Here is a 27947-nt window from a genome sequence, read left to right as displayed (position 1 = left end):
TCGAATTTCAGATCATTCTTTATTTACAAAACAGACTGCCTCTTTGTTTTACAAAACTTACAAAATAGGACTCTTAAAAATAGAAATCGGCTTCTCAAGCTCTCGGAATCCACTTTTAAGTGGTGAACGTGAGACCAGCAACTCTCAGATCCACACTGCCGCCACTGCCAAGGCGGGCGCGGCGGTCAGGACAGACTCTGAAGGAGCAAGATCTTCTCGTTAATGCAGAACCTGTGCAGCACCACCATCAGATTCTCGCCGCAGCGGGACACCTGGCGCTCCATGGCCAGGCGGAAGTCCTCCTTCACGCCTTTGGTGATGCCCCGGGTGACGGTGTGGTGCCTGGGGTCGGCAACAGGAAAACAGAGGGAGCTGGGTTAGCAGCAGCATCGTGGACTGGCGTCACCCAGGTGGGAAGAAAGCCTGCCTCACATCTAAGCATAGGAAGAGACTCGAACCAAATGTAAAAAGAAAAAGAAAATCTGCAAGCAGACACCCACTCCAGCCCATTCTGCCCGGACGGTCTTTAACTAGGGAGATAGCTTACCCGCCTAGACGAGGTGATTTAAATGGCCACATGCTTACTGGAACTACGACTTGCTTTAGGTGGTTGCGCTCCAGTTGTCCATCCCTACTGCTGGTGTGCACACACCACTCCATGACTGAGGGCCCAGTGGGTCCCGTCCTCACTGGTGCCCAGTGAGGCCAGCAGAGCCAGGAGGGGTAGCAGCAGGAAGGAGGGGATCCAGGATGCAATCCATCACCAAGAAGAGATCCCCGCAGCTAGCGTTCCCACTCCCCCAGCTCGGAAAGGCCTGGGCTTCTGTGTAGCTTTTGGGTTCCTGGGTGAGCACACCTCTTTGTGCGGCTCCTCCCCTCCACATTCCCATCATCGTCAGAGAAAAAGCAGGGGATCTTGGGGACAGTGAGATAAAAAGGGTAGCCCAGATGGGGAGAGAGGGCCTGCAAAGTCCTAGGAAGACCAGATTTGTCCAGAGGCACAGAGGAGGGCCACTGGTCTGGGAGGGGTCACCAGGAGAAGCAGTTAAAGACTTGTCTAATTGGCCCCTACTGCTGTGCATCAGGGAAGGAAATGACAAACAAACCCCTAGAAACCAGAGGACAAAAAAAAAAAACAAACCAAACAAACAAAAACAAAATAACAACAACAAAAATCCCCCATCAAAACTCAATGGGAAGTTTGAGCTCCTAGTTTGGGAACGTCATAGATTCAGACAAACAAAAGTCCTTCCCCCGCCCTCTCCCCCATATACCCACTGTCTAACTTCTCTCAGACAAAGGAACAAATCTGAGCGTTCGATTGTACACTGGGCGAAGTGTAACTGCTGCAATCATTCTCAAAATGGGTCTTGTTTTTAGAACATCATCATCACACAAAATCAAGTTCACCAGAAATCCTAAGATCACAGTGTAATAGAAGACAATGGCTGCGGCTGTGAGAGGCTTGTGGAGCTACTAGAGCACCCCACAGGGGCCATGGAGATTTAAAAGGACCGTTTAAGGGGCCATGGGGAAAGGGCAGTTCTTTGTGGACACACTATGGCTGGGGCTAAGTGTGTCAGTGAGGTCAAGGTTCTCAGTCCTGCTGGGAGGAGATGCAGATCGTTTGCTGTTGTGGTGGGAGGCTGCTCACCTGGGTCCCAGGTCTCTATAGTGGACCGAGTCCCCTGCAGGCAGCAAGGTAAAGGGAAACCTCTTCTCTGAATGCTACTAAGAATACAATTACGTGTCACACCTGCTGTCCGGTTCCTGTTTCCGCCTATAAGAACAGCACCACTCAACGGTATTTCCATTAGCGCCTCTTCTCATAAGGCCAAAAGGTGCTAATTACAGTCATCCCCATATGATGTTTCTTTCAGCTACTGAAGGACCCCATTGGCTCCATATAGTCTAGGAATGGGGGAACCATCCCACCCAGGATGGGATGCCCCCTGTGGTGCTGGCATTGGGGACAAAGCTAACTAATGAAGGATTCCTTTCTTAGAAAGTGCTCCCATTATTAAGTGACCATGACGGCAGTTAGCTCTGACACTTCAAGAACAAGATGGGCGAGCTAATGAATATGGGATTGTGTTGGGCTATCAACTATGCACCCCAGAAAGCCAAGGGCTGAAAAACCAGCCTGAGTGGCAGGAGCAAAGCAGGTCATTGACTATGGAGACCAAAAGAGACAATCCTGGTTTTTACTATGATGAAAACCCCCAAAGGAAAAGCTACTTCAAGTCAACTTCAGTTCCTTAAATATTTCCTACCAAAAGTCCTGTTCTTTTTTTTTTTTTCCTTTTCAAAAGAGACTCAGAGTTGAGCACTAAATCTAATGCAATTTTATAAAATCTTCGATTTTGTTTTTCCAGATCCATAATGATTTTTAAATTCAACACAAACACATTGGCAACTTATGGGAAAAAAAAAGAAGAAATGTTACGATATTACACCGGATGGTTTGCCAGGGGGGGATGCGAAATAAAGTAAAAAAAAAAAAAAAAGAAAGAAAGAAAGCATGGCACAGAGCACTGAGGAAGGAAGCTGAAACCATGGGGCGGGGACACATGTCGACACACAGCACACTATGAGCAGGTGTTTTGTCCACTTGGTACCTGTCAGCAGTCTGTATGTTGGGCTGAAGCACAGGTAAGAATTCCTGCTGCAGCAACCCCATGGGAGGGCTAGAAGGCCTTTAAAAAACAGCAAACAGCAGCATTCAAACACCCACACCGGCTCACCCTGCACTGCAAAAACAACACTCCAGAGAAGATACACAGGACTGGAAGCAGACTTACAGAAACTTCAACCTGGACAAGCCCCTGGCGTGGCGTGCTTTGGGTGGGTGTGGGTGGGGGAGGGAGGTGGGACAAACTAGTGAGCCTCATGACATCCAATTGTGGGTAGCAGGGCTGAGGCATCCTGGCTCCTGGTCCTCGAGCTCCCCTCAGCCCCCTTGAGATGGGCACAGAGCCCACTGTGAGTTTGAGGGCCACGGCAGGTAAAGGGACGGCAGTGGGAAGGGGTGAATCTGAAGACACGGTCACAAGCCCAGCCTCCTCGACTCTGCGCTCTTCTCGTGCCCACACCGGCCTCAGACACGCACCGGGTGACTGTGGGTATCCACCTGTGGCGGAACTGAAACCCCAAACTTAAGAGGCCCAGAGGGGCGACAGTGCTTTTGGGAAAAGAAAGGGCGAGTCTATAGGTCAAACAAGTAACTGATGGGGGGAAAAAAAGAGTAAGTCTGGGGGCCCACAGTGTTGTAGAACTCTGGAATAGAGATTTAGTCAATTAGCTGGTAATTACCTCATTGAGCACCATCATTTTCTAATTGAATCCAGTCTAGTGCAACTGAGAGACTACAAATATCAGCATAGAAACATTTCTCTGTTTTAAAACACATCAGAGCAAAATGTCTAGAGAACAAAGGAAGAGCTTGCCTCTCCTTCCGGTCAGACACCAGGGACCCTGGTGTGTGTGTACTGTACCTGCTTGCATCCGAGATACCACAACTAGGACGGACTCACAACCTTACCCCAAGGGGAGGAGCTGTACACTGCTCACAACATCTCTGCCACTCATCTGGCGGGACCACCCATAAGGTCTGCAAAGGCTTCAGAGAATTTGTTTGGAACCCAAAGGGAAAAGGAATATAGATAGTTTTATTCAAGAGTCTAATTATACCTCAAGTAGTCAAAGCTCTCTGTCTTATGCAGTTTGATTCTCGTACGGTAGTTTAGGTATAAGTTATCTGAAATATAGGTTTCAAATTCACTTTGAGACCCCCACAGTGAACACCAGCAAACTCCTGAAAGCCAGGTCACTAGGCAGCCATCCCTAGTCCCGTTTCTAAGCCAATAAAATAGCGAGATTCCTATGGGAAGTTCAAGGAAATTAAGGTAAGACTGGTCAAGGTGGGGGAGCCTAGAGTAATCCAAATGTACACTGCCACCTGCAACTGACCCCTTCCTGTTGTACCATCCAGGTTACTAACTCTCCCTTACTTTACATTCTGTGTCCTAGAGACGGTCATGAGCCCTTGACACTGATCAGCTGAAGGAAAACTGGGGGAAAGAAGGAAGGCTCAGGACAATGAAGTCTGAGGTTCAAGGGCAGAGTTTCAACATTCCTTTCACTCCCACTTGCACAGAGTTAAGGACTGGCTGAGTTAACAGGACAGTCCTCTGTAGGTTTGATCTCCTGAGGGTGCAGTAGGGTGGTTCTAGGGCTGTAATAGAACCCAACAACTGTGTACAACAGAATTCATAAGCTTGAAATGTAATCGAAGAAAACTGTTGAGGCTGTGTGTGACTCGTGAAGCAAGGAGACAATTGGGGTGTGGTATGGCAACTTGATTAACTAAAAGGCTTTATTAAAAGTCTGCTTACGTATTCAACATTATAGCCTAGAAACGGTAGCAGAACAGGTCTGCTGTTATTCTCAGAGTTAGGAATATTTTGAGCCATGCAGTCATTTTCCCCCCATAGTTCTGACTCTCAAATCTCAGGAGCGTCAGTGGTCATGGAAGATGGGCGTGTCCAGTCCCTCTTGCCTACGCAATCTCATCTGTGTGGGGTCTCAAGATCTTAAAAAATGTACTTGTTCTTTCAAATGTTTAGGATACCTAATTCTGATCACAAGATTCCCAGACCATTCTTGCTAAGGCAAGAATGTCTGCTATGCACCTAACAACTAGGGTCACAGAAACCCAGGATGAATATTTCTTCCTTCCCTTCCTCAACGTTTCTAAGACTGAAGAATAACAGAGCAAGGTATGGACTTTTGCTTTCAACCACCCAACACTTGCTGCTATCACCATTGAGGGTAAAAACGAAAGGCCTTCCAGCCTCAGCCTAACCTCCTTCCCACTCGGGGCTAAGTCTCTTGCAGTAGCTCTTTTCCCTAACTAACAGACACACTGAATGTGCAGGAAGCAAAGGAGGAAAGATGAAAATAAAACTGTACGTGGCACTAACAGCAGGAAGGAAATATTACCCAAACTACAATGAGGATTGAGGAGAAGCAAGATTCATGAGCTATTTAAAAATCATAAATGGTCACTAACTTGGTATTTTCACCTGGGCCAAGCTAGAACTTCAGGGACCTCGGTGGGCACAGGGGCAGGTCTGGGACTGAGTCCCTTTTCCTCTCCTCCCCCCCACATTGCTGTAGGCTCTGGGGGGCACTGGGTACAAGGACCTCATTTAGTGCTGGAAACAGTGGGCAGTGCATGAAGGACTTCAGACAGAGTTTAGAAATGACATCTCTCATTTTTCCTAATGAATTTCCCCTATTTCAACACAATTTTAAGCACGCCTAGTCTTATGAAAATCCTTTCCTATCTAATCAGAAATGTATATACTTAGGCTGTAAGTCTTGGAAATGAGAAAGGATCAGGAGGAAACTTCTCATCTAGTGAAAAAGCTTCAGAAGTAATATCCTAATTTAAACTTTGTTTAAGTTAAGGAAAGACCAGTCTTTCAAACAGTCACCTGAATTACACTGACTCTTAAAAAGAGACCAGGTCTGGCTTCCTTCCTATTAAATTACCAAAAGGTACAAAAATCGACAAATAGTTCGTACAAACACAGGAAAGGTGAGCACAGTTTGGAAGAACAAAAGATCGTCTGCTTACTTGATCAGCATTCCTTGATTGGGGAGTAATTCCAGGTGGATCTTTCCTCCCTCCTGAGTCCGTAAGTAGGCAAATTCCTCCAGCATATCAATATCTGCAGGCCAGAGTCAGGTCAACCGCACGTGACAGCAAGGCACTCCATCCTTCCACTCTTGGCCGCCACCATCCCACAACTGCAGAGTGTGAACCTAGGCCTAACTCCAAAACACAGGACTTTTATATCCACCAAAGTGCCTCACAGAGAGAAATATTGGCCGAGGATGTGCCAGGCTGGCCCGGGGATGTAGCTCAGTGGGAAGGCATTTCTACAGCAAGCAAAAGGCAATGGACACTGGGACAACACGTTTAACCTGTAGAGATAACTATACCGACTCTACCATTATTTTTTCTTACTAAGGCATCATAGGTAGGGGGAGTGCGAGAGAGTGGTTTGGGATTCCAGCATACGAGTTATAACAAGCAAGTGATTCTTTCTTATGCCCAGGGTGCAAGGATTTCTAGATATTGCAAGATGAACTCATATATTTTATTATTTGGGGGAAAAAAGGTATGTAAACTCAAAAGGTTCAGCACTCCCCACCCCCCCAAAAAAAAGAGTAAAAACTCTTGCTTTATGGCACTTGGAAAATGGAATATGTATCTTGCCACTCAAAGTACTGCCCTAAAATAAGACAGAAAGCCATCCACATGGAGGCATAGCCTTCAATTCCAGGAAGGTCTCTGGCTAATGAACACCATGAACTCAAGCACCTGCTATGGGAGAGAGCAACTCTGGGCTGGGGAACGAGTCATTAGCAGTTATGACAGCCAGGGCCTGGTGAGCTTACAGCCAATCCCAGGGGACAGCCTACGTCCCAAGAAAGGCCACAGGGAACACTCTTTCCATAGAGGAAGGCTGGGGAACTATGCTACTCTGTAGTTGGCTTTCCCAGGCACCTTGTAGGCTATTACGTCAGAAATCTTGGGTGCCTTTCTGGAAGTCGATTCGAAATAGAAAATGGAACAGGGGTGTCCAAGCCTGATTCCTTGAATTATGTTTCTGAAGTCTCATTTGACTTTTTAAGAAGAGTTCCTTTCTTTTTTTTCATGGTAATCAGGTTTGCACTCGGCCTTATGCTGACTAGACAGGCAGTCCACCACTTGAGCCACACATCTAGTTCCTTTTTCCTTTAGTTACTTTTCAGATAAAGTCTTTAGTTTTTTCCCAGGCTGGTCATTCAACCAATTCTCCCTCTTATGTCTCTCATGTTTAGATTATGTGCCACTACTCCTGGCTTGCTCCTTAATATGAGGGCTACCTAAATTGCTGCGGAGCTACCCTCCTGAGTAGCTGGGATTACAGGCATGATCCACCTCTCCTGGACCCACAGCTCTATCTGAAATCACCCCCAACGGTAAAATCCAGTAATGCTACTCCAGAATGGTTCACTCCATTTCGTACGATGCATTCGTACTGAACAACTCAGAATCCATTATGCTTGCTTGAACAACGAAAAGGATACTCGTAACATAATTGAAAAAGTTCTCGTATTGGAAATTTCCTTGCTGGCAAATCTTATTGATAGCCTTCAGGAAGAGATTCTCTCCCCGCGGCCACTCCTGCTGGAGCAACACAATGACGTGTCCCAGTGCCATGTCGTCTCTGCTGTCCGTGAATGCCCTGAGCTGCAAGACAAACATGCCCACAGGCGGGGAGAGGAGATGAGTGTCAACTCGGATCAACACCTAGGATCACCTCCTAAAACCGGTGCCTATGCAACTGTGTGGTACAATCACAAGAGAAGCACCAAGGAACCGCTGGTCCTCATCAGGACGCTGGTCCTCATCAGGACGCTGGTCCTCATGTGTGCAGGGGCTGGCAGGTTCAGATGGGAGCTGGGCATGCTCGAATGAGCCTGAGGCTGGGAGTCAAGTTGAGTCACACCCATAACAAAGAATTTGGAGATTTCTTTTGGGGATTAACTGTGAGTGGAAAAAGATGGGCTCTTGAAGAGGCTATGCAGGACAGAAAACACAGGCAGCGGGCAAAGGACTGTTTTGTTTTCAATGAACAGCTATGCATAAAAACCACACTCCAAATTGTTTCTGTTGTCCCAAGTGGTTCCGATGAGGACGGAGGTCTGGGAACTACTGCGCCAAGGATCATTCCTCTCTAACAGCTAAACCTTCCTTACCCACAAAGCCCCAGGCTCTGACCCATCTGGGCCCAGGGTCTTGCTTGCTCTCTCCATATAATCCTTCCCAGCCAGCACTGCTGGCCTTCGCTGATCCTCGTGTCTAAAATTAATGCAATAAACTCACTACTTGCCTATGACCCTAACAGCATGCATGTACCCTTTTGCAGCTAATATAGTGAGTATTCATAATTTAGTATTTACTTTATGACTTGAAATATTCATACATTAATCAAATATTTATTGCATACTAGGGTAACTAAGCACAGTTATTTGCACATTTGTCCCATGGATGACTCATACATCTAAACTTCTCAAGGATGGGGCTAAGTTCTGGCCAGTGCAGTTGTTACTTATTAGATTATTTGTAAATCCCTAGTCTGTGTGCATCTCCCATTACCTTTTTACAAATCCTAAACCAACAATTGTCAACAAGGGTCTCTTTTCAAGTCATTCCAGGAGGCCAGGACACTTTGGCAAGTAAAATGTTTTTCATGCTAATCAATGTTAAACTCACCTTGAAGCAGGCTAGCATCAAACGCAGGCAGTAGGGCATGATGGCCTTACTGGTACAGGGTAGGAGCTTCAGATCTGAACCTAGCACAATAGACAATGTCATGTTAACATGGATGGATGTTACTAGGAACAACTTTGAAGATGGAATGTTCAAGACCTTTCCTCCCCTCATCAAGGAAAGCAACAGTCAGGTGACTGCTGATACATTTAACCCTAATGGTACTTGGTTGAGTCTGTAGATTTCACTTCTCAGTCTTCTTTCCTCAACACCATTAAATATTTTTGCATCATGTAACATTTCAGATACACAGAAAATTACAGAGGAAATATTATAAACACCAGTGTGCTCATCACTTGCCTTTACAAAATGCTAACATTTTACTTTTGATTTGTAAAGATTTTAACGTAAAGACTCACAGAATCAGGGGAAGTGTCCTGTGGACCCTTCTGAGACCTTCTCCTCCTCCCTCCCAAGCAGCCCCAGTGTTGAATGTGATGGCAATTGAAAGCCACCTGCCCACTCTGTCGCCTTCATTTCTATTCAGAGGAATTCTCGCAGGTTTTCAGTCTGCTCTACTAATGGTGTCAGGCTGCAGGAATTGGTCTGAAAAGTCACCTTTCTTTAACTCAATCTTTGAAGTTTCAGATTAATAACAGCGCATGTACAGAGGTCTATGGTTTATGAACTTTCAGGGTTACCTAGTATTTCTGTTTCCATATTACCATAAACAATTAATTTTAAAACAATGCTGAAACAGAACATTACTATTCATAATTTCCTGTGCATTTGTGGAAAAAAAAACTGTAAGCATGAATTTTAAATCAAGATCTGACCAACCCAGATCCCTCTCAGTAGATGAATGGATCAAGAAAATGTGGTATATATACACAATGGAATTCTATGCCTCCATCAGAAAGAATGACATTGCCCCATTTGTTAGGAAATGGAAAGACTTGGAAAAAATTATATTAAGTGAAGTAAGCCAGGCCCAAAGAAACATAGGTCCCATGGTTTCCCTTATTTGCAATAACTAGTATATGTCTGAGTCAAGCAGAAAAGGTCAGATAAGGTGATGTATGTAAGATATGTAAGATATCTAAGATATGTATTCAAATGTTTTTTCTTTCATGTGATTGTTTCTAACACATTTATAAGATTATTTCTTTGTTGCTTTGTATGTCCCTCCCCCACGGTATAACCCCTGCTTTCACTGTATTTGATGTCGGTATAATTTGTGGAGGGGAAGGGAAAAAATAAATCGTTTAAATAGGGATACAGGTGGACCCATTGCAACAATGAGATGTACAAGTCATTATGTCGAAAACGAACTTTACAACTTTGGTGGGGGGTGGGGAGAAATGGGTGAGGGGCTAGGGGAGGATGGGAAGGGATGGGAAGGGGAAACAAAGGAGGAGGCGACAATGCTTGATAAATGTACTCATTATCTTGCCCATGTAATATGTAACCCCTCTGTACAGTATTTTCACAATAAAAAAAAAAATCAAGATCTGTCTTTTTCCTTTATGGTCTGTGTTCTTTATATCTTTAATCCTTCTCTATCAGAGGTTAAAAATAAGTAAGTTTTTTTTTTTCAATCATGGGGCCTGAACTCTGGGCTTAGGTGCTGTCCCTCAGCTCTTCAGCTCAAGGTGAGCACTCTACTACCATTTGAGCCACAGTGTCACTTCCAGGTTTCTGGTGGTTTATTGGAGATAAGAGTCTCACGGACTTTCCTGCCCAGGCTGGCTTTGATCCGAGATCTTCAGATCTCAGCCTCCTGAGTAGCTAGGATTACAGGTGTGAGCCACCAGCACCCAGCAGAAATTGTTTTTTTTACATGGAAATCCTGTACACACATACTTAACATGTTACATGTCTAAAACTAAAGGTTTCACAAAATAATATTTATGCTTTCAACCTGAAATGCAATCATTTAAACGATTCTATCTATTTCATTAAAAAAGTAAATTTCTGGTTGAAATTCAGGAATAAAGGACCCAGTTTGGAAAACACAGATCTATGGTACAGAACTAAGAGATGAGGTAGATGACTAGGAAATGACTAGAAGTGATCAAGGCAGGAAAACGAGTTCACAAATATTCTTCCTTGTCCTTCTCCTCCTCTTCCTCCCTTTCCTTCCTCACTCTCCCTTTCCTTCCCTCCCATCCCCTCTCATTTCCTTCCCTCTTGTGGAGCAAGTGGAGCTTGGGAAGAAACACAGATTTACAGCTGTTAGGAAATCAGAGCCAAGGAAAACCTTGGAAAGAGGATGAACTTTTTATAAGGAACAATTTTTTATGCGCTACAGATCTGTAGACCACTACAGTTATCTTCTCACCAGGAAGCGTACACACCTTCCAGCCATGGCTTCTAACCCAGCCATGGGTTTTGACAAAGTAAGAGTAAAACGTCTCACTGTACCTTTTCTAAACTTGGGCTTCGCTTTTGATGGTTCTTCCTGTGACTTGCCGCCATCTTGGATGGGGAGGGTCATGTAGCACATCAGATCCAGAACTTTCTCACAGGTCATCTATACAAGATAAGACCATTAGGGGCTGGGAAGGTGGCTCAGTGGTAGAGCGCTTGCCTTGCATACATGAGGCCCTGGGTTCGATTCCTCAGCACCACATAAGCAAAAAGAAAAAAAGCCGGAAGTGGCACTGTGGCTCAAGTGGTAGAGCGCTAGCCTTGCACTGAAGAACTGAAGATAGTGCCCAGGCCCAGAGTTCAGGCCCCACGACCGGACACCCCCCCCGCCCCCCAAAAAAAGATAAGACCATCAGGCAACAACCTGAAATGAAATGAATGTGAAAGCAAATACCCTGTGCAAACACATAGGCAACATATGTGCCAGAAGTCTGGATCTCTGCCTCAAGACTAAAACGTATGTATGGGATCATAAGTATTTGTTCGGCAGTGAACACAAAGAAAGGAACAAGGAATGGTAAAATTAACAATATGGACCAGAGGGGAAAAGTCTGTACTTTGATGTTAAAGCCTAAACTTAAAAATTAATCAAGTACTAACTCAACTATCTGTGCGTAGGTGCTAAATGATGGTGGAAAAGCATTTCCAATGTTAAATGCACACCTTTTACCTGTTCTCCCGTTGTTTACATAAATGATCATCACGGCAAATTATAAATTATATTGCAGAGTCCAGGTTAAATTTTGTAGGTATTTAAATCGTAATCAATTTAAGTATATAGAGAGAATCTATACACAGCTTTCTGCACACTTTGAATCATCTTTTGATGAATTGCATTACCTAATCCAGTGGAAGCCCCATGGGAACAGCTGTCACACCGTGCTGTTCAAAGGAGGACAAGAATGTCTGCACATTTCAGAAGAAAGCAGAGTTCGTGTGTGAAGCTGTGGCCTTGAATTTGTAGAGTATCTACATATATGAAAATGCACCTATAATTTTAACCGACTCCAAATGTTTGCCGTGCATTCACTCTGAGGAAGTCATCATGGTAGGTGCTTTTGAAATCCGAAGATAAACAGTGCAGCCCCCATTCTGCAGCAGGAGAACTCAGGCTCATGAAGAAAAGATTACTTATAAATCTGTTCCTGCTGGGCGTCAGTAGCTCATGCCTGTAATGCTAGCTACTCAGGAGGTTGAGATCTGAGCATCATAGTTTGAAGCCACCCCGGCCAGGAAAGTCCATTAACTCTAATTTCCTATTAACCACCAGAAAGCCAGAAATGGAATTGTGGCTCAAGCACCAGACTTAAGTGGAAAAGCTAAGGGACAATGCTCCGACACAGAGTTCAAGCCCTAGTACTGGCATAATAAATAAAATAAAATAAGATAAACCTGTCTTGAACCCTCTGTCTAGTGTCATAGCCATTTAACTAGAGAAGCTGAGGTATGGGTAAGCTAAATGTCGTAAATCCTGTTGGCCACTCACTGATGGCCTCATGTCTCCAAGCACAACAGAATAACCTGGGTAAAGTGCACTTAGTAAACAGATTAAGGAGATTCTAAGCAAAAAAAAAAAAAAAAAAAAAAGTAAGCAATGATCCTCCAATAAAATAGAAAAAAAAAATCAGAACATTTGAAAAGCCTAATTTCAGGAAAGTCATGCTAAAGAGAAAACTAAAGAAAACATCTTTGTCGTTTCTTCACCAGCAAAATTAAGTCATAAGTCTTAGTGGCCACGTGAAATTCCAGCACACACACACACACACACACACACACACACACACACACACACACACACACACACACACACACACACACACACACACTGGTTTCAAGGGTCTTCTCTAAGACAGGAAGTGCCCATCACTTGGAGGCCAGGTGCCAGGCAACACACTCATACTCACTCTGTATTCTCCCAAGGCTAAGTGACAGGTTGCCAGCTGGATGAGTGCCCGCTGATGCTCCAGGGTCCCCTGTCCTGAGATCTGTGGCTGGGAAAGCGATCCCTGCAGAGCGGCTAAGTGATGCAGGCTGGCTATTGCCTTTTTATATTGACCCTTAGCGAGGGAAGAAAAGAAACAACAAAAACATTGCCCTGAGAAAAAAAACAAAAACCCACGTTCTCTAGTTTATTAAGCAATCAGCAAGCAACTGTAAATAAAGTACTTTTTTTTTTTATAGAAAGTATTTCTTTAATCAAGTACTTCTGAATGATCAGAGGAGGAAAAGGATCGAGTGGTAGAATCAGATCGGTTACTTCAGATTAGAAGTTCTTTATGAGGGTGCCTCACTAGTCCAGTCATTCCTACGGATCCTCAGAAGCGTGGCTCTAGGACCATGCAGGCACCACAACGTGTAGATGCTCCATTCTATTTCAAATGGTCCATTTGCATTCCGTGTATATACCTCCTGAAGACTTTAAGTCTTGAAATGAAATAAGACAACAGGAGCTCCCTGATAAAGAACATTTTGGAAGTTCATTTTGTTTTGTATGAAGGATGGCAGGAGGACCTTGTCCATTTCATCGTACCGGAAGAACAAAAGTTGCCTACACTCTCCATTCTAGGGCTAAGAAGCTGGAGGGCAGGAGAGCAGAGCAGAACTCTTACCACAGCAGAGGGGAGGAGGGAGAAAGTACTAGCATTCTATGAAATGATGGTGGTGTGTGTGAGAGTGACACTTCCAAAATCCATGGAAGGTGTGGCCTTTCATTTCAGAGTTATGCTTAAGAGTCACTAAGCTTCATACCTGTGATCAGGCACTGGACTAGCTCACGGGGGGGGGGGGGGGGGGGGGGGGGGCATGGTGTACCCTGCAGATGAGGGGTTAAATAATGGTGCACTCATCACTCAGAACATACCCAGGGACCCAAGACACACAGCACTGTACCTGGTAGATGATCATATCGGTAAGGAAGATTCTTAACCACAGCCATGTATCTGTCTTCCATGCCAAACAAATTCTTGTGAATTCTGAGTGGGAATTCAAGAGCAAATTCACCGAAAATACAGAATGCAGAAGCAGAAAACAACAGCAACCAACCCAGTAAAAGAGAACAAACTCGGGGCTGGGAAGGTGGCTCAGTGGTAGAGCGCTTGCCTTGCATGCATGAGGACCTGGGTTCGATTCCTCAGCACCACATAAACAAAAAGAAAAAAGCCAGAAGTGGCGCTGTGGCTCAAGTGGAAGAGCGCTAGCCTTGAGCTGAAGAGCTGAGGGACAATGCCCAGGCCCAGAGTTCAGGCCCCACGACCGGACCCAAAAAAAAAAAAAAAGAGAACAAACTCCCCCAAAAGTCTTAACTTTATAGACTCTTGTTGCTAAAACAATGGATCCAGACTTTTAGCTTAGATAGTTAGAGTTTGCCATACCCAATACACAGGCAGGATTTTTATTCAGAAACCAATATGACAAGCACACACAATATGCTAACTGTGCTTTTCATGTATTATGACACTTGGTGCGTTTATCTGATTAATCCATCCATTCACCCATTCATTTATTCATTAACTCAGAGTGTCACTCTGTAACAGATTGGCCTTGAACTCAAGATCTTCCTGTCTCAGCTTCCTGAGTGCTGGGATTTGTGTCGTGAGCCCAGGCTCACCTTCCATTTAACTTATAAACTACTTTGCTTCCCTTAGAATATGAAGTTGGATCTCAAATGAAAATTTTCTTCCAACACTCACATACACACTCATAAGTTCTACATGCAACAAAGAAACTGACTTAGAAGCTGGAACATGACACATTTGATATGCCAGCAGGGGACAGGAGGCCAGGGGACAAACATCCACTGGCTAAAATTAAAGCAATGGGACTTGAATGCAAACTACAGCCAGGAGCTATGATATCCCTTCTGTGTCTATACTTCAAAGCAAATGGGTTTGCATGGCTTTTCAATGACATGTATAGCTTGAGGAAGATGCAAAGCAATGGGAAGGAAGAATAAGAAAAGAAAACCAAAAGAAACAAAAGGCCAGCAATGTAAGTATTAATAAGAGTACAAACTCTATTTCAAACTCCCTCCTAAGCCTGATTATAATATAGCCTACCCAGAGGAGGTAAGAGGTGAACATTTGTTTGAGTATTAGCTAAACAGGTATCCTATACAATGTGTGAACTACTATAATCAATTTCAATAGCTGTAAGAGACTCGACATTTCGAGCCAAGCATAAGTGACTTGTTAATATAATGACTATGTAAAAACACACACATAGACACACATACACACACACACACACACACCACACACACAGAAGCATATTCTTACCTTTGTCAAGAAATTCTAGGGAATACAGCAACTCCCAGCTCTCCCTGGCCAGCTTAAAGCTTTCTAACACTTCAACGGAGTTAGAGAGTTCTGCTTTATTGACCACAATGTGACGATTCTTTCCTTTGGCTGCACATTCTTCGTCATCTGAACTCTGCTTGAAAGTGGGAAGAATATGTTGTCTGTTAAGACACGCTGTGTGTTATAAACACAAAAAGATGGTCAGGAGAAATTGCTAAGTTTCTAATTTTCAAATGTAGATTTCAAAGGTGGCTCTTTGTGGGCATTTCAGTTAGATTTGGGATTAGTCAACTCTGACCAAAGTTTTATAAATAAAGTTTTATTGGAACATTATTATATCCCTTGTTTACACATTGTCTATTCATGTTTTTGCACCAAAACAGCAAAGTTGAGACCATCTGGCCTGAAAGGAGAGCAAACATTTCTTGGCTATTGATGGGGAAAGTAGGCTAACACCTGAACATGTCACCTCACTAAACATTCTTCTGGAAGAAATGGACTACTATCCTGCTTGTGTTTGCCACCTGGCTGGGTTAGAAAGCTGAAAGTTCTTCACATCCTCTGTCCTCTTCTGTATTTGTGTGGACCCAACCCTCTCAAATCCTGCCTCCTAATTCCAATTGACAAAATCCTGTATATCCTCCCAGCAGGGGAGATCCTTTTCTCCTCCAGGACAGCTCTGCTCCGTAATCTCACAGGGTGCTCAGGCTTTGCTCAGTGCCTCAGCTCTTTATAGTCTGAGGCCAATTTAGTTCCCACTTTGTTTTGTAAATTTAATCATTACCATTCAGTCAAACTGTGGGCCATAACTCAAACTAGTTTTCCATCTTGTCGCTACTGACTCTTTGGGCTGTCCTGTACACTGTAGACTGAGACCATCCAAGTTGTAGCTTTAACGGATGCTAATTTAGCAACTTCTCCCACCAAGAGCAAGATTGTGACAATCAAGAATGTCCCCACACACTGTCAATTGCCTACCACGTTGGATAACTTTAAAGCCTAAGCTTTGGGGCTGGGAAGGTGGCTCAGTGGTAGAGTGCTTGCCTTGCATGCATGAGGCCCTGGGTTCAATTCCTCAGCACCACATAAGCAAAAAGAAAAAAAGCTGGAAGTGGCGCTGTGGCTCAAGTGGTAGAGCACTAGCCTTGAGCTGAAGAGCTGAGGGACAGCGCCCAGGCCCAGAGTTCAGGCCCCACGACCGGATCCAAAAAAAAACCCCCAAAAACCTAAGCTTTATTATGAAGCTCCCAAACCATATTTTGCAAATATAGGAAAACTATAAACACACAATGCTCCTAATTAAATCTTTAAGGATTACCATGGTTTTTTCTCTTCCCTCAGCTAGTTTCCTCTTCTTATGTATGTGTTTATTACGGTCAATTTCTACATCGCCATACACATTTGATACATCTTCAAGAAGAACCAGGGGAACTTGGCTTGGGGCATTAGGACCTACAAATGGATGGGGGGAAATATAAACATTAAAAACACAACAGGGCAACCAGGTGCTGGTGTTTACACCTGTAACCCTAACTACTCAAGAGGCTGAGATTGGAGGATTCCAGTTCGAATCCAGCCTGGGCAAATAAATCCAACAGATTCTTATACCCAATGAACCAGCAAAACGTTGTAAGTGGAAGTCTGGCCCAGGCCTTAAGCAAAAGAGCTAGGCAAGAGCGAAAGGCCCCAGTCATGGCACAAAAGAAGAATACTTGACATTAGTGAGATGTTTGTTCAACTGTCACAAGAAAATGGAGCCCATCAACATGTCTAGAAGTGATCTCAATTAGGTAAGCAAGTCAGTGAACATGCATGTACACAGATATACCAAGTTTTCTGTTGTTTTGGTTTGACATGGGGAGAGTAGGGTCAGGGTCTTACTAGGTAGCCCAAGCTGGCTGGAACTCAGTATCCTCCTGCCTCAGCCTCCCACGTACTGGCACGACAGGCATGCGCCACCGCACCCAGCCTGCAAATAGTTAATGAATGTTGCGGTCAGTGCTGAAGACCCGCCATCGCTCCTTCTTCGTATTTGCTCTTCCCTATTTGAAATCTTTTTGAACAATGACCATAATTCATAAAATGATCACAGAAGGTAAGACTATAAAATTGCACACACATTATGGTGACATACTCCACACAAAATATAAACATGAAATACACGGAAATAAAGGGTTTGGTGGGTGATTTCACCTTCTCATTTCTAGTTTTTCAAACTCTCTAGGAGACATGTACACATTATATAGGTGGATACAAAACCATATAAAATGTGTATTTCACTTAAAACTTTGCTTGTTGTCATGTCTTCATAAAACCTACTTCGCTGTATCAACTGGGGTTTTTTTCCCCCCAAAAAACAGCATCCATAGACTACATGTAGTTTAGGCTCCCAGTACCACTACACCCTTTGATGAAGGAATTTTTAGCAAAAACACTGTTATATTAAAAACTACTGACTGGGGCTGGGAAGGTGGCTCAGTGGTAGAGTGCTTGCCTTGCAAGCCTGAGGCCCTGGGTTTGATTCCTTAGCACCACATAAGCAAAAAGAAAAAAAGCCAGAAGTGATGCTGTGGCTCAAGTGGTAGAGTGCTAGCCTTGAGCTGAAGAGCTGAGGGACAGTGTCCAGGCCCAGAATTCAGGCCCCACGACCAGACCTCCCCTCTCCCCCCCACCTCCCCGCAAAAAAAAACCCCAAAAACTACTGACTTAAGGCAGACAAAATTATCAACCACATCGAGGTCAACCTCAGCTTCTGAGTTCAGTAGTGATGGTAACAACTGCCATCCCTACAGATCCAGGATTCCCGGGTAATCCAAAACACACCAACCTTGGAAGAGGGATGGCTGAATGCTGCTAACGTACTGGAAAGCATTCTTAAAGAAGACCAGCATGGTGGAATAAACCACCTGGTTCTTGTATTTCGCATGGGCCTCACTGTCAAAGTTGTTCATGTATCTGCAGAGGTCTTTCATTCTGTGCAAAATATCACCATAGCTTCTGAAAGATAAAGGATGAGAAAAATCTTTCAACTCTCTAGGCTTGTCAGCAAAAAGGTGAAAGGAAAGCTGTAACAGATTCATCTCAGTTATCAACTATAGAAATGAACACTCATTACCGTCTTCCTTTATCCATCTGCCATTCACATCTCACTCCAACCACATTCAAAATCTTGAACAACCTCTCCCAAGGGTCCACAATCTGGGATGATTTTTCAGTCAGGCCTTCTATTATGTATTTCTGAGAGCTCCGTTTGCTAGGAGACATTAAATCAGATGTATCTTGGGCACCTGAGAAGGAAGTAACTCACAGTTAGCATCACGACTTCCTGTGCCTGAGGGATCTAGAAAGAAAATGTCAGACTCCTTATTCAAAAGCGAAGAGGACAGAACCCCAGCCTAGCACTACAATGCCCTGCTCATACTACACTAGTTGCAAAGGATCAGGCCGAAGCTCAAATGTCCTTCAGCCTCCTGAACACAGATGAGCAAGAGGCAAAAGGAAAGGAAATCACAGAAGAAAAAGAACACCCAGGAAATTTCAGTGAAGCCTTAGAAGAAGCTCAACAAGCTCATACAAAGCTTGAGACCATGGTAGAACACCCAGAGGTTTTCACTGACAGAGAAAAGTTCGCATCTGCTTCACAAGAGAACCTAGGATGACGAAATAAACAAACCAAGCTAACTACCACCGATGGATTTCTGAGAAGAGCACCATCTTCTCAACAAGAGCCACAAAAAGGTCCCTTAGGCGGGAGCTGGCTGCTCAGCTTTATTACTGGGGCAGGTGGAGGCAGGGGTGGGGGGTGGGGGCGCGGGAGGTGGAGGTGGAGACTCTAGCATGGGTGTGGAACAGGCTATGGCCTCCAGGACTGGCTGAGAACACGCAGGGGAACTGTCTGTTTCTCGGAATCCATTTCCAACCTGATGCCACATCACGGCATGTAATGCCACTGGTGAGGCAGAAAGTGATCACGCAGTTCAGTGCACCTCAGGTGAGTAGCCACCATGTTCAAGGTGAGAATGAGAAAGAAAAGTCTCCCCATATTTATCCTGCTATCAACTTTTAGAGAAAGTGGGCCACATGGGAGAAGAGCAAGGTGATGATGGAGGGTGGTGATGAGGGAATTGTGAATTCACACCGGTGCCGACCAAGCTGCAGGACGCGGATGCATACCTTGAAGCTGACTCTCTATCTGAGGGGACCTGGTGACGTAGCTGATATAAAACTCGGCTGCTTTGTTCAAGTACTTATATAGTAAATTGGCAGGCAATCGGACGTCATGGTTGTTAATTATTAGAGGAAGGACATCACAAACTGTTCAAGGAGAAAAAAAATCAGAAAATAAAAAACCACATACAATAAAAATAAAAAACTTCACTTAGAGTTCATCACCTACCATTACATTAGGGATTGGCTCAATGGTTGTTAATAGATTTCTTCGTCTTTTCGTTTTTTCTTTTGGGAGACTTAGATATGTATTTTTTAAATTTATTTTTATCTTTAGTTGTACCAGGAAGTGCCATATACCAAAGCAGTTTATGTATACAAAGCATCTTGATCAGTGTAAGCCTCCTTCTCACTTTTAGCCCACCCCACACCCCTTCCCTTACTTTTCCTGATTTTGTGGTATATACATAATGAATTGTTTTTTGTTGTTGTTTTTTGTTGGTCATAAGGCTTGAACTCTGGGCCTGGGTGCTGTCCCTCAGCTCTTCAGCTCAAAGCTAGCGTTCTACTGCTTGAGCCACATTGGCACTTCCGGTTTTCTGGTGGTTAATTGGAGATAAGGGTCTCATGGATTTTCCTGTCCGGGCTGGCTTTGAACCACGATCCTCAGATCTCAGCCTCCTGGGTAGCTAGGATTACAGGCGTGAGCCACCAGTGCTTGGCTCACAGTGAATTCTTTTTTTGGGCGGGAGGGAGGGCCCGGTCATGGGGCCTGAACTCTGGGCCTGGGTGCTGTCTCTCAGCTCTTCAGCTCAAGGCTAGTGCTCTAATAATTGAGCCATAGCACCACTTCTGTTTTTTTTCTTTTTGCTTATGTGGTGCTGAGGAATCGATCCCAGGGCCTCATGCATGCAAAGCAAGCACTCTACCACCGAGCCACCTTCCCAGCCCTCACAGTGAATTCTTGACTGTACCTATTGTCATTGTTTTAAGAAGGACGGGGGTGGGAGAAAGTGACAGAGGGTCTGAGGTTGCCCTGAAGGCACTGCACACGTGCATGGAAATGTCACAGTGGAATCTTGTACAACTTAAGGTTTGCGTACAAAAAAAAAGTTCAGGGGTATAATATTACATAAGTTTAGAAGTTGTTGAAAATGCTTTCAGGATTAAAAAGATGAACAAGGTTTTAACTCCTTAATACACAAATGACCTTATCCCAGAAATGGACATGGACCCAACCCCCCAAACTTCACTCACCACAGGAGCTATTATAAAGTACCACTTTTCTTACCAAACAATTTCCTAAAACAGTTCACAGGAGACTCTTGTTCTTCAATAGTTTCTGCTTCTAGCAGCGCCTCCCCAAGGCCAACCTGTTTCACAATAAAATTAACCACTTAATATGTGGTTTCCAGAGGTTAAAGTCACACAAAGAAATGTAATTACAAGGTGTGTGTGTGGGGGGGGGGGGGGGTAAAATTCTCTTTTTTATCTCAGTTACCTTAGTTACATTTCTCCAACAAACAAAATGTAAGATTGGCACAGCAGCACTTCCCGGAAGTGCTGGCCACCGGCCACTAGACCACTCTGGTCGTAGTTATTCTCTGAATTTACAAAATTAAAAGGCTAATGAGATGTTCACAGCAATGCCAGGGGAACAACAGAACTAGAGTCAGGATGATCATATCAATGGGGAAGAAGGGTAGAAATCCACTTTATTCTCTCATCAAGAGATCCCAGGAGACAGTCTGCATGAGATTAGGATGAATCATCTGCTGCCTTCCCATGGCTGACACAGAAGCACAGCAGGAAGTACCTTATGAAAACCCACTAGGATGCTTGTATTATCTCCCTTGTAACCACCCAGGGAGCTATAACATAGGGTGAAACAATGTAGAAGATTTTACTGCATAGAAGGGTAAAAGCACTGTAATCAGGCACTAGTACCTCATATCTGTAATCTTAACTACTCAGAGACTGAGATATGAGGATCATGGTTCAAAGCCAGCCCAGGCAGAAAAGTCCATGAAATTCCAACTAACCATGAAAAAAAAGCTACAAGTGAGTCCATGGCTCAAGCGGTAGAGCATCAGCCTGGAGCACGCGGGTCCTGAGTTCAAGCCCCAATACCCAAAACTAAAATTAAAAAGATCATTTTTTGATTTGAATAGTGTTCTCTCCCCTTCAAATTCGTGTCCACTCAGAACCTCAGAATGGGACCTTACACATTCACGTGCAACTTCTCAGGGCTGTGGGTCTGACAAATGCATCAGCAGGCAATTTTGTCATGAGAACCTCAAAGAGCCTTTCACACACGAAGGTGGCTGTGTGCCAGGATCTTGCTGGGCCACTGCCACCTGTGCAGCCTAACAATGACCAAAGTGCCACTGTGAGATACATGGCCATCAACTTTACCTTTGAGGTTGTCTTGTTAGCTTGCTAGTGTTTGCTTATAATCCCAGCTACCTGGGATGCTGAGGCAGGAGGATATTAGTAGTTTGAGTGGCTCAGTGGTGTAATATTGCCTAGTGTATGGAAGAGTTTAATCAGCAGTAAAGAACGAGGGGTGGGGGAGAGGGAGTCTACAGATCTAATGAGTTAGGATGAGGTCACACTAGATTGAGTTAGGCCTGAAACCCAACCACTAATAAAGACATAGGAAAGGGGGAAAAGGCTCACAGGATGACAGAGGCAGAACACTAGAGCAATGCAGCTGCCAGTCTAGGAAGACAGAAGAAAGGGAGGGGACAAAGCTCTGCCCTTTGCCTTTGGACTTCCAGCTTCCAGACCTGTGAAAGAATTTCTGGTGCTTTCAGCCAGCCTATTTCTACTACTTTGGAGCCTCATAGAAGAAAGTATGCAATGGTTAAATGGAGCCAGCAGCCAGGCAAGTTGGGGGGTCAGGGGAGTTTAAATGAAAATGGAAAGAATGAACTGTTGGAATCCTGAATACCACTGGCCAGACCAAGTGATTAGACATCTGGGACTCAGTTTCTTTAGGGGATCCCTAGCACTTACTAATGTCCATCAATGGTGCTACATAATTTTCCAGATGTAAGGAAGTGGAAGGAACAGAGGGGAAGTGTTTAGGCCCCACAGGGAGCGGCACACAAATAGCACATCTGTTAGAGCCATAAACTGTGGCTCTCGCTTAGACTCAAGCACATTTTCAAACACAGTAAGGGAAAAAATAAAACCTATTGTACCGAACACAAATAAATGCTACAGTTTGGTGGGTTTTTTTTTTTTTTGGTGCCAGTACTGGGGCTTGAACTCAGAGCTTTTCCCCTCAAGGTTGGATGGTACTCTACCTACTTTAGCCACAGCTCCACTTTGGCTGGCTTCAAATGAGGCTTCTCAGATCTCAGCTGCCTCAGTAGCTGGGATTACAGGAGTGAGCCACCAATGCTCAGCTGATGACTATTTCTTTATACTGATAAAACTTCTGCTGGATATATGTACCTAATGTTTGACGGCAGTGATCTGCAATGCTGGCCTCTTAGTTTTCCTGACCAAGAACCTCCTGACTGAGGTCTTACTACAGTCAGAGAATCTCTGCTTTGGGATAAGACAAACTACAGCTTGTCAGCGGGTTGATCATCAGCTTCATCTTCTCATAAGGAAAAGGGGAGACTTGCTCTTACCCCATGCTGCACCACTGTTTCGGGGAAGCGCCTCAAGAGCAGGAGGAGCATTTCTGACCTTTCCAGTGTGTTGAAGCACTGTTCTGTGACCTTCAGGAGCATTTCACACTGGACCCGACCAGGAAGCGTTTCAAACAAACCTGCATACAACACAGTTCACTGTTAATAGGTTATTCAAGACCAAAAAAAAAAAAAAAAAGGTTACCCGGAAGTACTAAAGATGGCATTTCCCCCACAAATGGAACCATTAACAACACCATGGTGGGCAGGACTCTACCAAAGGGACCTGGAGGGCTTTTGAATCCCAAAGGACTTAGCGGACTTAGCGCCAAGATGTTTGCTGGGTAGTCATAAAACATTCGAGGCCTTTCTAGATCCAGAAGACAAGAATGATCGATGGGTATGAGCTTACCTAATGCCTGTCACAAGAAGTGGTAAAAACAAGGGCTGTTTAGAGCTGAAATGACCTAAACCATCCACTTCCTATTTGACCTTGAACTTGGAATCTTTGATCAGCAACCACAACCCGCACAGCAGTTTAGAAGGAAAAGGTCATAGTTTATGGAAAGCTTTCCTGCTGCTTTGTAGAAACCTGGTAAGATGTTTTAGGGTTTCTATAACATGTTATACAAAATCTATTCAATTACTTGGACTCACTGATAGAGCCAAAGACTTTAAGGAAGCTCAGAGGGTTCTAAGCAGATGCTCAGGCATCAACTGGCATTATTACAGACTTTAGTAGCCAAGCAGTAAATACCAACACCACAAGTGTAACTTCCTCCAGACATTTCTGTAAATGATGTGGAATTCAGAAAAGGGCATTTTAAACAACTGTTAAAAAATATTACTCCATACTTGCCCAGTTGTTTTGTTTTTGTTTTTGAGACAGGGTCTCCTCTATGTAACCATGGCCGGCCTTACACTCCAGAGGCTCCTGTGTGCAGTGTTTATACGGTCTGTGCCACCCTGCCCGGTGCTACTTCATACTTACTTCTTAAAAACTGGGTTTGTTTATCCTGGGAATCATTCCTTAATGCTGATGTAATAATGCTGATTTCTCTCCACACCACTGGCTGGTCTGGGAAGTTCACGAACCTATTTTTTTTTAAAACAGATGCATTAAATTCAGATGTCAGATTCTTCACCATATTCCAAAAAATAAGGTAACACTATCAGTTATTTGTGGAAACCATTTTTTTAAGTAAACAGGTATGTTGAAACAAACTAAAGATATGAATTAGTTTAGAAAAAGGAGTATCATGAAAGTCTTTAGAAGTTTTTTGTTGAGTGATAGACATGCAACCCAATACATAAAGAGAGCCTAAAAGTCAACAAGAATGAAACAAACTATCCAAAAGAATGGACTAGACAAAAAAGAGAATACAAACAGCTGAAACTGTACTTAGCCTTATTAGTACTATGACTAGCACAATTTGAAAAATAAAATAATGTGTCCTTTTAAAAAATCATATTAACAAAAAGGAAAAGAAAACTGATAAGCTAGGCACGATTACACAAGCCAGTAGTTCCAGCTATGCATGAGACTAAGGGAGGAGGATCACTTGAGTAGACAAGTTCAAGAACAGCCTAGACAACATAGTGAGACTGTTTCAGAGAGAGAGGAAAGAAGAGGGGAAGGGAGAGAAAGAGAGGGAAAAGAAATAAATATCCATAATATTCAATGTTGCTAGAACATGGGGAAAGTTCTTACATACCAATCATGGAAATAAAATTAGGATAGTCCTTTGGGGAGAGTAATTTAATAGTGGATCAAAGTTAAAATGTCCATACCCTTTAACTATAAATATATGTCTTAGGATCCTCTTCCACAAAAAACATAAAATGTAACTACAAAACTGCTTACTGAAATTCTGAATATTATTTCGAGTAATGAGAAAACAGATGCTCACTAAGGAAAAAAAATGGATTAGTATAAAATACTACACAGGCACGAGAAAGAACAGAGTAGAGCTTTACATCCTGACACAGAAAGGAGTCCACCAGGTTGGGTGAAGAAAGCGAGCCGGAGCATGAACTCACTTTAGTAACTTTTCCCTCAGACTCCCCCAAACCTCCTGTGTACATGCACTGGGTTCAGACAGATACCTGGACACTCACAGAAGTCTGGCTGGGCTTTAGGAGACTTTGTTTGAATGCTTGCAATGAGCATGTATTGCTTCCAGCACAGGAGTGAGTGAGTGAGTGAGTGAGTGAGTGAGTGAGTGTGTGTGTGTGTGTGTGTAGAAGTCTTAGCAAGAAAAATGCACAGGAATAAAATTGCTTCCAGCACAGGGGTGTGTGTGTGTGTGTGTGTGTGTGTGTAGAAGTCTTAGCAAGAAAAATGCACAGGAATAAAAAGGCCAGTGAAGGAAGAGGCCTGGCCTCATCAGGAAGTAAGCTGTGGGTACCAGGGATGGGGAGGGCTTGAAGCCCCCCTCCCCCCCCCCCGCCAGTTCAGCTGGGGGGGGGGAGAGGAGGGTCGCCCCAGGGGAGGGGGAGGGGGCGGAGCTGGGCCGGTCCCCGCGGGGGGAGGGGGAGGGGGAGGGAGGGAGGGGGAGAGCTGGGCCGATCCCCCCCCCCCCACACTCACATGTCGTACAGCAGCCGCCCCGCCGTGGCCGTCCGCTCCGCGTTGCGCTCGATGGTGTACATCTCATACTGCAACAACACCGCGCCGGGTCACGGTCACCATCGCCCTGGGCCCCGCCGGTCCACAGCCATGCCCGACGCCCGGAGGCTGGCGACAGGTCCCGAGGGGTGCGGGGGAGGGGGTCCCCGCCGGGGTGGAAGGGATCCGGCCGGGGGTGAGGGTGGGGCGGCCCCGCACGCGTGCAGGCGGCCCCGCAGGGGTGCGAGGGGCCCCGCAGAGCCTCCACGGCCACCCCCGCGGCGCGGCGCTCCCACCTCCGCGCCGGGCCCGACCTCACCTGGATGTTGAAGTCAGCCGGGTAGAGGCTGCGGGCCGTGATCAACCACGCCTTGGCGGCCCAAAGGTCCTGGGGCACCAGCTCCCGGGCTCGCTGCACCAGGAACTCGCAATCCCCCTGGGCGGACATGACCCAAGAGCCCGCGATCCTCCGGCGCCAGCCCCGGCCACCCAGACCTTCCGGCCACCGGAGAACTCAGGCCACTGGCCGCCGCGGGAGACCACTGCGCATGCCCGGAGGAGCGCCGAGCGCGCGAACTGGATCCAAGGCTTTTTCCGGGCTTTGCGAGCAACCGCCTCCCGGCGCCGGTCTGTGGCGGTGCCGCACGGTGATCTTCTGAGACGCCGTCATCCTATTGGTCCTCCAGGGTCGTCTCCAAAATACGGAGAGGTGGATTTGCCTTCTGGTGGGCTGCCGCGGGACGCTGCCGCAGGTCAGGAGCATGCGCAGTAGCCATCTGAGCGGCTCGAGTTTGCGACTAGACCTGCGGACTAGGGGTGTAGAGTCCCTCGGTGCCCCTCCCCCCCCACCCGCAGGCATGGTACCCGGGACGGGACTGGGAGGAAGCTGGAGGGAGAGTAAACCTCAAAGGAGCAATCAGAATGCACCCCCGGCCCCAGCTTCAGTGTGCTGCATCTGGATAATCCTGCACCTTTGCTTTCAGTCTCTGATTTCCCAGCAAAGGTCGAATAGTTAATGTTTGCAAACTGCTTGTCTGGATGTTAGGGGAGTTATAAAGATGAAAACAAATCATCTCACCAGCGAGGGCTTTGAAGAAATCTAAGGTTCTAGATGCACAGCCAATAGGAAAAATAGCTCAATCGTCTCCTCCAACCAGAACCGTGGATTCTTCCTCCACCTAGGTCACTTTCACTCCAGATTTCCATTTGAAAGAAACAAAAAATTCCTCCCTGCTCCACTGACGAGAACGCAGTATTCATTAGCTAAATAGAAGAAATGTTCCCCAAAGTAAATACGGGATATTAGATTTTCAAACAGATGCGTTGCATACCTAATGTTGTCGACTTCTCTGGCAGTGAATCGGCTCTGTGTGTGTATGTGTGTGCCAGCGCGCGCGTGGGGGGCGTGCATACGTGTGAGCTCTGGGTTTTGAACTCAGAATCAGGGAGCTGTCCAAGAGCGCTTGTGCTCAAAGCTAGTCCTCAACCACTTGAGCCACAGTTCCACTTCTGACCTTTTTTCTCTTCTTTTTTCTTTTTGTAGCTAATTGGAGATGGATGAGTCTTAGGGACGTTCCTGTTCTGGCTGGCTTCTAACCACAATCCTCAGATCTCAGTCTCTTGAGTAGCTAGGAAATAGCCCCCAGGCACTAACATTGACATTTAAGACCAGAAGATAAAAGATTCAAAGCTAAATACTTACGTGTTTTACTATAAGTAAATAAATAAATAAAAGGATAAAAGAACGTGTAGGGTAGAGTGTGTGATATGCATATATCAAAAAAGGATAATGAAGACTGTTAAAAAGCATTTTAAAAAGAGGAGTAGGGAGGCTGGGAACGTGGCATAGTGCCTAGCATGCATAAAACCCTGGATTTGATTCCTTAGTAAGCAGAAAAATCCAGAAGTGGTGCTGTGGCTCAAGTGGTAGAGCACTAGCCTTGTGCTCAAGAGCTGTGGGACAGCACCCAGGCCCAGAGTTCAGGCCCCTCATGACAATAAATAAATAAATAAGCAAGCAAGCTCAGGGTCAGCACCCAGGCCCTGAGTTCAAACCCCAGTACTGGAAGAAAAAACAAAAGAAAAAGGAAATAAAAAGAGGAGTAGGGATAAAATTGAGTAATATGTGAGGTGAATTGGGTCCAATCAACTATATACACATATGTAAATATTACAGTGAAACCCAATTTTACAATTAATATTTCTTCATAAAGGAAAAATATTGTTGGAATATATTACTTTTAAATCCAATTCCACTTACATAATTCTGATTTGTTGAAATAAAATAGAATAAATAAAAATAGTACAAATAAATAAAAAGGGGCTGGGAAGGTGGCTCAGTGGTAGAGTGCTTGCCTTGCATGCATGAGGCCCTGGGTTCAATTCCTCAGCACCACATAAGCAGAAAAATCCAGAAGTAGTGCTGTGGCTCAAGTGGTAGAGCACTAGCCTTGAACTTAAGAGCTGAGGGACAG

At 44.9% G+C, this 27947-nt stretch overlaps 1 protein-coding gene across 6 annotated transcripts; it reads right to left on the bottom strand.

Moving 5' to 3' along the window:
- Ints10 (integrator complex subunit 10) lies at positions 1-26006 on the bottom strand. 6 transcript variants are annotated; one of them, XM_042701103.1, is made up of 19 exons: positions 25793-26003; positions 25456-25523; positions 23857-23960; positions 22866-23005; positions 20513-20594; positions 19228-19368; positions 18170-18341; positions 17882-18051; positions 16373-16506; positions 15034-15190; positions 13649-13731; positions 12664-12816; positions 10754-10862; positions 8333-8412; positions 7144-7306; positions 5642-5735; positions 3542-3619; positions 2619-2696; positions 1-342 (listed from the first exon to the last, which is right to left on the bottom strand). In XM_042701103.1, the coding sequence occupies exons 1-19, from the start codon at positions 25919-25921 to the stop codon at positions 186-188; spliced, it is 2292 nt and encodes a 763-aa protein (XP_042557037.1). In that variant the 5' UTR covers positions 25922-26003; the 3' UTR covers positions 1-185. The 6 variants fall into 6 exon arrangements, with proteins under 6 accessions (XP_042557037.1, XP_042557028.1, XP_042557014.1 ...); XM_042701094.1 differs by having other exon boundaries at positions 15034-15187; positions 25793-26002; XM_042701068.1 differs by lacking the exon at positions 1-342 and having other exon boundaries at positions 349-2696; positions 25793-26006.
- Positions 26007-27947: the final 1941 nt, after the last annotated feature.

Source organism: Dipodomys spectabilis, unplaced genomic scaffold (assembly GCF_019054845.1).
Source record: "Dipodomys spectabilis isolate Male_0828 unplaced genomic scaffold, ASM1905484v1 ptg000009l, whole genome shotgun sequence".
In the NCBI taxonomy this organism is placed as follows: Eukaryota; Metazoa; Chordata; class Mammalia; order Rodentia; family Heteromyidae; genus Dipodomys; species Dipodomys spectabilis.
This window is presented reverse-complemented; position numbering and strand designations above follow the sequence as displayed.